General features: G+C 50.9%; 1 protein-coding gene across 1 annotated transcript; it reads right to left on the reverse strand.

Annotated features, from left to right (window-relative positions):
* Positions 1-2,584: 2,584 nt before the first annotated feature.
* LOC132357148 (nuclear RNA export factor 2-like) lies at positions 2,585-9,753 on the reverse strand. Its single transcript, XM_059910439.1, has 18 exons — positions 9,602-9,753; positions 9,216-9,369; positions 8,523-8,606; positions 8,297-8,407; positions 8,106-8,186; positions 7,898-7,967; positions 7,663-7,751; positions 7,436-7,543; positions 7,141-7,250; positions 5,305-5,341; positions 4,854-4,922; positions 4,715-4,770; positions 4,464-4,571; positions 4,299-4,357; positions 4,075-4,190; positions 3,937-3,979; positions 3,295-3,367; positions 2,585-2,756 (listed from the first exon to the last, which is right to left on the reverse strand). Exons 2-18 carry the CDS (start codon positions 9,309-9,311, stop codon positions 2,585-2,587), a joined length of 1,482 nt encoding a protein of 493 aa, XP_059766422.1. The 5' UTR covers positions 9,312-9,369; positions 9,602-9,753.
* Between the last annotated feature and the right edge of the window lie 313 nt (positions 9,754-10,066).

Below are 10,066 nucleotides of genomic sequence, written 5' to 3' on the forward strand. Positions count from 1 at the left end.
CCCACCTCTTAATCCTGTTCCATATCCAAGTTCCGTCCTAATTTGAGGAACATTTAATAGCTTCAGCCACACTTCTGCCCTCCCTGTCAAGAAAAGTGAGTCTCGAGGGGCCTCATATTCTCTTACTCTGCCTGTTAGCCAGAGCCAGGGCAGCTCTCTATAGAGATAACTTCTTGCCTCTTAATCCAATTATGAAATGGATGAAAGACATGAACAGAGGGCAAATAGGCTTAGGAAAAGCTATTCAACATCTTTAGCCATCATGGAAATGCAAATTAAAAGCACAATGAAATATTAAACCCCCCTATCAGAATGGCTGAAAAAAACAGTGACAAAACCAAATGCAGACAACACTGGATAAACTGAGTCACTCATACATTGCCAATGGGAATGCAGAATGGTACAGGTCGTCTGCAAAACAATGTGGCAGGGTTTTCAGAACGAAATATGCAGTTACCATATGATACAGCAGTTGCACTCTGGGCCGTTTACCCAGAGAAATGAAAATTTATGTTTACACAAAAACCTTTACATGAAGTTCATCACAGTTTTACTCACAATAGTTAAAAAGTGGAAATAGCCCAGATGTCTTTCAACGGGGGAATGGCTAAACAAACTGTGGTACATTCACACCATGGAATCCTATTCAGCAATACAAAGGAACAGACTATAGACCCACTTTACAACTTGGATGGATCTCAGGAGAGTTATGCTGAGTGAAAGAAATCCATTCCTAAAGATAATATACTATATGATTCTATTTCTATGACATTTAGGAAATTATAATAGTGTCTGACAGAGTTTAGGGATGTGGGATCAGGAAGAAGGTGGGTGTGGCTATAAAGGCTAACATGAGGGAAGCGTGTGGTGATGAAACAGTTTTTGATCTTGTTTGTGGTGATAGTTAGAACACCTACATAGCTGGTAAAAGTGCATGGAATTATATATATATAAGTATTATTCACAGGTGTTCTAACACACAAATGAGTGCATGTAAAATGGCGAAATTGTAGTAAGCTCAGTGGACTGTACCAATGTCCATTTCTTAGTTTCGATACTGTACTAAAGTAATACAAGGTGTTATTATTAGGAGAAGGTGAGTGATGGGTATACATGACCTCTCTACACAGTTTTTTGCAACTTTTGGTAAATCAATAATTATTTCAAAGTAAGTAAGTTAAAAAAACAACATAGGAGTTGTGGGGAAAATAGTGTTAGTTACAGAACCTAAGAACCTAATAAAAATGTTAGCACAGTTTTAGACCTGTTAAATGATTAAGAATACCATAATTATTAGAGTAAATATGGTACTTTACTTGCTAAATACGTTATATTTGTTTATAGAAGTGAACATCAGAACGGTCACAACTTGTGAGTACTGAAGTGGTGGAGAGAAGGTTATCAGGAGGCAAAGCTTGGCTTTTAGGGTAGTCCAGGAATGGAGTCCTTACTCTATAATTTTCAAGCACTGTATAGGTCGGCTATAAATGCTAGAGACTGCCAGGGATGATGTGGGAGATGGGACCTTTTGGTCCTGGCCCCACTAACTCATGGTTGGGTCAGGGGAAGAGCAATCCAAGACACACAACATACAATGTGCAATGTTACTCTTTAATATAAAGATAAACAAGGATCATGCGTGGGAAAAATACAGAACAACTGGCAGGCCTACACGGTAAACTTTGGTTTCCTGATTAGCTGGACTGCAAGCTTAGTCATGGATATGGCTTCAGTTAAGAGAAGAGAGGTAACAAATATGAGGAGGATGAAAATGACATCTAAAGGCTCATTTGCAGAGTTTTGTTCTCAAGATCCCAGGTCAGTGGATGAGGGTCTCATCTCAAAATTCATCTGGAATCTTGCCCTTGGGCTGAAGAAAGTAAAGAGAAAGAATTGGGATGTCAGCAGAGCCAGCAGCCGTTGAGTTTCAACCCCAGGGCACCTGACTTCTGTCCGCCTTCACCTTCCTGAAACCCTAGAGGTCTATTTCTTCTTATCTCTGAATTCTCAGAATTGACTTTTTAATGAGTAAAGAATTTTTTAGTTCTGGTATAGTCTAGTCATCGTACTGAAAGCACCTGTAGTGGGGGAGGATAGATGACCTCCCTTAGGACCAAACTGGAGACACTTGACCACACAACGTCACAGCTAAATCTATGCTACAAGGGCACGCCTTCAAGTTTACCAACATGTATGTACCAGAATGAGCAGATGCCACAGCATGTAATGCTGAAAAAGAAGTGAAAAGGTAAATGCCTATCAATAATAGCTTATGGCTTCCTGGAATTCAATTGTTTAATATATTGATCTTAGAAAGAATAATGTAGCTTCACATATACTGAGAGGAAATGCTGGTACTAATAATAAACAAAAGAAGTTTCAAAACAGTATATAAGATAGGAAACCTGTATTTTATAATACATGGAAAGGTATTAGTATGAAATTAGGGAATTTCTCACAACTAAACGTTTGTAAGAAAAAAATAGATGTAAAATAATTACCTTCAAGTTCCCATTAATCACCCCTCTACTCCTCCTAGCTCCCTCCTATCCCCACGCAAACCCAGCACTCACTTCTGAGATCACTAGAGGTTCACCTCAGGTGGGGTGGAGGACGCCTGCAGGATGTCCTGCTGCTCCTGGGAGAGGGTGTGCATGGAGCTGGAGGTGGGCGTAGGCACTGGGATGGAGAACACACTCTGGGTCTCACTGGGGCTGGCGTCCCTCACAAACAGCTCGTCATTCACGATGCACAGACTGAAGGAAAAATGGGCCCTCAGACTACGCCTGGATGGACACCCACACCCCCAATATTGACTCTGCTCCCACTGGCACTCAGCAACCAGATTCCTTCCACGCCCCTCCTGTGTCTGTCTCCCAGGTTCCTTGACTGGTACCTCTGGCCCTCCCCACAGAGCCCACCTTTGGAGAGACTGTCTACCATCTTCACTCGATTTATAGGTTTATCCCCAACCCACGGGCAATTTCGCATTTACCCTTTACCACAGCCCAAGGTGTGGACGCTCTGATCCCCATTCTCAGAAGAAGACACTGAGTCACAGAGAGGTCATGTGACTTGACCAAGGTCACACAGCGAGTGAGTGTTGGGTCAAGGAGAGAACGCATAGGCCGATTCCAGAGCCCATGCTCTTCTTAACCACTAGGCTAGACTGCTCCTGAGATCTCCCTGCTGGCTTTCCACAATACCGAGTAAACCTAAGGTCTGCGCCACCACATTCCCAAGCCCCTGAGCCCAGGCGGGGATGGGCATTCCCGCCCACAACAGGGCTCTCACCTGGAGTAGCTGGCAGGGGTAGCGATGAAGGTCCGGGTGAAGGCACGCACACAGCCCTGAGAACTTCCTTCCACTTCAAGAGCAAACAAACAACAGTACCCCTTAGAGCCGCACGTGCTGTACACGCTCAACCGGCGGTCCCCAGTCAGGCTGTGACTGGACACTCATGCTGAGAGGGCAGTTGTTCACGGGGGCAGGGTGTCGGGAATCGGGAGGGCAACTATAGGAGCAGTCTGCGCCCAGTGACAGGGCCCCTGACAACCACTACACAGGTTCACGGGATGCGTTTTTCACAGCCGCCCAAGAGGTGGATACTACTACCCCATTTTGCAAATGAGGAAACTGAGAGGTTAAGTAACGGCCCAAGTTCTCAGAGTGAGTATCTGGGATGAGAGCCACCAAACTCCGCAGCCTGTGTCCCCAACGCCCAGGGTGTGCAGGGCAGACAGGCATGGACACAGCTCAGACCTGGATTGTCTGTGGGAAGCCTGAGGGCTGGAGAACACAGTGAGGGAGGGGAGGGGAGGGGAGGGGAGGGGAAGGGAAGGGAAGGGGTCAGGGAAGCTGGGTGGTTCTGGGAGTGAGCCTGGCCAGGGGGAGGCAGCAGTGGGGCATCTGGGGTGGGGATCTACACACACTCACCTTCCTTGAACACCCCGCTGACGCAGAAGCAGAGCATCGTTTCCTGAAAGGGAAGATCCCAGGCGCCCAGTCACCACCTGCACCTCCTACCCACCTGCGGCTTCCTGGGCCCGCCCGAGGGAGGAAGCAGGCGCTCACCGTCTGGGACCACGTGTCCACCACGAAGGAGCTGAAGTCATGCTGAGTCTTGGGCAACACACAGAGGGTGTGCACAATGACACGATTTGTGTGCTTCAGCAGCTGGACCCGCAGGTCTGTGAGGGGAGGGGAAGCGAGCGACGGTCAGGGGCTGCCACGCCCTGGGCCCTATGATTGACCCCTTCACCGCCCTTTCCCACCCAGTCTTCCCATCACACACTCACGGGGGTCCGTGAGCTTCTTCATATTCCGGCTGTCCTTGAAGTACTCGCACAAGCTGCTTCTAGGAGACAAAGAGCAACAGTGGGTGGTGGGTGTTTGCAGGAGCTGGCCTGTGTCTCCTGGGGAGCCACACGGCCCAGGAGCAGAGCCTGTGCTGTGATACTCACGGGGCTGGGTCCTCGGGGTGGAAGGGAATGGTCAGGGAGAAGCAGGCCTCCTCGTGATAAGCACCCACGAGACCCTGTCGGTCTCCACAGTCATGGATCAAGTAGAACCTGAGCGGGAGCAATGAGGACAGTCTATCTCTGTGGTCTGGACCTCAAATGAGACTTGGAAACTCCCCTGAGCAGACCTGTGCTTAGGTGGCCTCACCTGTCCTCGCCCTCTCCCCCTTGCTCAGCTTCCCAGAGGTACTTACTGCTGCAGGAATTGCAGGACTAGGCTCTTCAGCTCATCGCATCCAAAGTAGCTGCCCTGGAATCAAATGGCATTTGAGACTATGCAGTGGATAAAGCCTCCCTGCAACACCCCAAATGTTGTTTGACCCTCTTCCTCACCTTGCAGGGCTTTAATACGCAGGGAGTGTCAACATCAACGGTAACTGGTGACGGTAACTCCTGGCCATCCTGGAGAAGGGAAGAGGAAGTCAGGAGTGGAGACCAGGGGAGTTGCCCTGGATGATCGGGGAAAAGGATGGGCCCAGGAGGGTGAGGGTCAGAGGTCAGGTGTGAAAGGGCCCTGGAAATTCCATGGGAAAGCTTACACTGGATGTCTTCATCATGAGGTCCTGGAAGTCTCTAGTGTTATGTGCAACTTGTGTGTGTGCGTGTGTGTATTTATGGGTATTTTTCCAGCAAGTCTATCCATGTCATTTTCAGGCGTCCATGCCCCCCAAAATGGTTAAGGTTCTGATGCTAATATGTGATCTAGGCAAGACCCAAAGGGCTTGAGGGCAGGTGCAGAGATCACTGACATTCATAAGAGACAATGATATATGTAGGCACTTACTAGGCGTAATAACTTCGGGAAACAATCTCTGATGGCCCTGTCCAAAACCAAAAATAGAGAAGAGATGGTTGATAGTTCAAGGTTGCAATGCTTCCTTTGAGTTAAAACAGTAATACCATAAACAGAGATCAGTGTGTTCTGGCCCATCCAGCAGCGCCCTTTGCCCACCTCTGCTTCTGATTTTAAGGGTTTTCGGTCCACTTCCCTGTTGAGCACTGAGCATCTGTCATCTTACTGTCTGAAAGGCACTGTCTCCTCATCTCTCTCAATACCTTCACTTTAACATTCTTTCCCTCCCTCCCTTCCTCTCCTTCGTCTGGGTAGCTCCCACCCAGACTACTCGCACTCCCTTCTCCAGTGCCACAGGGAGCAGCATTTCAAACCCATACTGCAGGGCTTCCTTCTCCTCCCTTCCTTCCTCCAGGGCCCCACTGAAGGCTGTGGGGAGAAGAGGGAATGGGGTGGGAGCCCGGGGCTCTGCTACCTCACTGGGGGTCCAGCACTCTGGCAAGACCCGGACACCCCCCAGGGATGGCCCAGGATGCTGGGCCAGGGAGGTGAGTGAGGTGGGGCTCAGGGAGGGAGATGGAGGGGATGAAGGCAGAAAGGGAGTGAAGGTAGGAGGGGAGAGATGAGAGAGACATAGGGGCACAGAGACAAGGGAGAGAGAGAAAACAAAGGGAAGGGAAAGAAGCTCTCCCGTGGTCGGGGTCAGGGAAGAAGAGAGAAGAAAGGGGAAACGGCGCCCCTGTTGCGGCTCTTCACCTGCCCCAGAATCGCCCAGACACACCAGGTAGGAATGGAAAATATGCACATGTTGGGCTGGGGCCCCACTGGATGCTGGTTGAAACTTTGTCACCTGTGTGAGTTCAGCCAGACTTGGGCATGGGAAACAGGGCCGCCATGGGGGCACACCTCCCCCAGAATGAGGAAAGGGTCAGGTCCCAGCTCAGTATGGGGCTGAGGATCCGTGGCCCAGTCTTATGATCACCGTCTTCTCTCCTGATGACCCCTGCACCTGTCTGAGTTCGTTCTTTATCTGAGGAATCGTACCTGTCTCAGGCTGCCCAGGGCTCCTGTGAAGGACCAGATGGGATGATGTGACGTGTGCAGGGAGGGATGGGAAGTGCCCCTGAGAGCCCTGTCCTTCTGTCTCCTCTACCACCTCTGCCCTCTGCCTTCCACTCCTGCCTCAGGAAGCCCTCTGATCACTGGCGGGGGCCCACGTCTGGCCCCTTGACTCAAGGAGCCATGCTTTTTCCCAAGGAGGCTCCAGCTCCTGGCATTGGGCCAGCAGAATGGATGTCATGACAGCAGCCACCCACGGCCTCAGCCCTCAGCATGGCGCACGAAAGCCCCCATGTCAACCTGGGAGACGAGGGGGGTCCCCTTTGGAGGAAGGGGAAGAGGGCCCCTCTCAGAACGGGGAAGGCAAACGCCATCTCAGCACGAAGAAGGAAGGCTTCTCTCAGCAAGAGGGCCTGGACTGGAGGACCCTTCTCAGTCCAGGGCGCCAGCATCTGGATCAAGGCTGGTCGCTCCTGGTCCTGGTGAGGAGGAGAAGCCCTGCTTCCTGCGGCACACTCTTGGGAGGCCTTGGCGGAATATAGCTGGGCGCAGAGAGCTGGAAACAGACCCCAGAGCCCCTGCAGAGGTGAGCAGGTCAGGGGAAGGAAACTCCTCACCGGTGATAGGCACAGAGAGAGCAGAAGGTGGGGCCTCTGACCCTCCCAGAAGACCAGGGCTGCCACCTTTGGCAAAGGGGCACTGTCACAGATAGTCTAGGCTCCCACGGGTGAAGGTCACCAGGAAGGGTGACAGGGTGTTCACACTGACCTTACATAGGTGGACTGGTCTGGGAAGGTGCCACACAATGGGTTCCCTTGCACCCACAGCTCTTCAAGCTTCAGCCCTTGCATCTTGCTCAACTCCCACACAGACTTCAGCTGAGAAATATGGGGCGGAAGTGGGAAAAGGAATCCCAGGGAAAGAGGGACATCCGGCTCTCTGCACCCCCAGCCCCCTCCCTCCCCCACAGGTACCTTCACCTGCCTCCTGTCATCACTCTGATGGCCACTAACACGCCCCCCCCCACTCTCAACCCAACTTTGATCTGGCTCCCTCTTCTCACCTCATTTTTGGAGAGGTTCAGGATCTTGACCGTGGGGGCCATCTGTATAATGTCAGACAGGCCATCCAGCTGGTACAGTTTGTTGCTGCTCAAGTTCAAGGACAACAGCTTTGGGGCAAGAAGAGGTAGAGTGAAGGTTACTATCTAGGACCTTGGAGACAAATCTGCCCTCCACCCCATCTCTTCCACCCCCTACCCTAATACCAGCACTGGGCCTACAGCCTCACCTCAGGGAAATTCTTTTTGATGATCTGCAGGGTGGCAGCCATGCAGCTTCTTTGATTCAGAATTATATCAATATTATGGCCCACCAAGCCTTCAGGAAGGAGATGGGAGGGAATCAGATGGCTGAGTGGGGTCTGGGGCCAGCAACAGCCCCGCCCCACCTTACCATCCCTAAGTCTCCCTCTAGGAAGACCCCTCTGCCCTCGCCCACCCTAGAATTACTGCTGTCAGCCGTACCTGGGTCAACGCGGAGCCTCCGGAGGTCAAGAGCTTGCTGGGAGACATCAAATCGCTTGCTCAAGGTCAGCTGCGGAGAGAGAGATGCAGAGAGCCGCTCTGAGGCTGTGGTGGTGGCAGGGAAATCGGGGGCGAGGGGGACAGGGGCCTGGAGGAAGGAGAGGTGGGTCTGAGCGCTGGCACACAACATGCCTTTAGTCTGCATTACCTTTAGCTGCTCCATTTCTTCTGGCTTCAACTTATACCGCACAGAGTAGGGAGCAGCGGAGGGGCTGACAAACACAGGTATCTGCAGGAAGAAGAGGTGGGGTAAGCACCAGGAACTCTAGTTCCAAAGAAAACAGCCAGCCCCTGGCCTGTACTCCTTCCTCAGGATGAGGTACAGGTAATGCCTGCGACACACACCTTTCGGCTCTCCTCGTCACAAATCTTGTAGCTGACATCCATCAATGCAGAGGCAGTGCTAGCTTCCTGGACAAAGAACCGAGCCCCATTTTTCACAAAGTGGAACTACAGGGATTGAATGCAACAGCAATAGTATCAGAAGCCAACAGACCCTGCTGAACCAGGTCTCTCTCTCCCCCTTCCCTGTGCCCACGCGTCTGGCTTCGGCATCCTCTCTTACGTCCACTGGAGTGAAGGGGACACTGCAATGGCTCTGGATTGAGTTCATTAGCCATGTCCTGTCATACTGTATCCTGGAAGGAATCTAAGGATGAAAAGAAGGGATGGGAGAGAGGACAGACAACAGGGAATTTAGGCTGGAGGACGAACCTTTTCCTGTTCTTTTCCGGCCTTCTACTGAGCTTGACAGGGTTTCTAAAGAAGGGACCACTGGCATGATTTCTTACGTTTGTGCGTAATATGGATTTCCTAAATACTCTTTCTCTCCAGTCAAACTCTCTTCCAAATAATCAAGGTGTCAGAGATGATCTTCCTTTTATAAATTTCCAGGAGATCCTACCCAGTGCAGACACTGCTTCCCCTCAGACAAGGTCTCCAGAGGCTCGACCCTCCATCTCCCACACTCAGCTTGCCAAACTGAGACCTCCAATGTGGAGTTGCTCCATATCCTTGGCAGTAGTTTCCATCTTTGCTCTGAGACAGGCTCCTCCGTTCTCCTCACAGTCAGCCTGTTCCCTTTACACTGCTTCTCTGAATCTGCCCTTAGATGAACAAGATTGTTAACTCCTGGTCATAAAAAGGACAGCTTACAAGCTGTCCCCAGTGAAATAAACCAGCATCTCTACATGAGACCAACACAACTCCCCCTGACTTTTCTCTCTTGCACATTCCATACATTTTTCAGGATACTCACAGTGACCCTGAACCAGCTCCCTGGGGTTCCATCTTGTGTGTTCTCCTGCATTTCTCTCTCCAGAGGTTTTCTGTTTCCCCACACAGTTATATGCATGTGGCCTTCACTGCCCAATCTCACTGTCCTCTCGTTGCCTCGGATGGTACAGGGAGAGCTGCAGGGGGGATGTGGAGAGAGGAGGGTGAGTGGCCATACGTGCTAAGAAAGTCTTCTGTACACCCTCGTCTCTTTGACACCAGCACTACAATTAGGATTGCTCAACCATTATTTCACTTCTAGCATGCTTCAGTTTTGCAGTGACAGAAGAAAAACAAGTCCACGGAGAGTGAGAGAGGTGCATAGTCCCAGGGGCTGCTGTGTACAAACCCTGCTGCCTGGTCACTTACTGTCTTACTTCGGGGTCCTCCTGGACATCCCTCTTCACCACGTTTCCATCATCCTCCTGGAGGTGTGAGGGCTGAGGCTCACCCCCACCGTGTTCATAATGACGGCTCCTCTTGCCAGAATTACCTGGGAAAGAACTACAACCTTTCCTTCTTCCTTGAGGTGGTCTACCACCATCACTGTATTCTGAAAAGAGGAACAAAAATACAGGTTTGAAGACACATCTGTGGTGCACTTACCACATACCATGTCTTAGGCTAACAGGATGGTAGGGCAGTCACGGTGCCAACCTGGCCTAAGGGACCAATCCCACAAACCTCAGAAAGGACACTCTTCTGCCTGTGCAGAGAGGACAGCCTTATCCGACAGATGGCACTATCAGGGGAAGAATCGAGGAGGAGCAGGATGAGGAAGAGGAGGACAAGGAGGAGAAAGAGGGAGGAGAAGGAGGAGGGAGGAGAGGACAA

Source organism: Balaenoptera ricei, chromosome X, assembly GCF_028023285.1.
Source record: "Balaenoptera ricei isolate mBalRic1 chromosome X, mBalRic1.hap2, whole genome shotgun sequence".
Classification (NCBI taxonomy): Eukaryota; Metazoa; Chordata; class Mammalia; order Artiodactyla; family Balaenopteridae; genus Balaenoptera; species Balaenoptera ricei.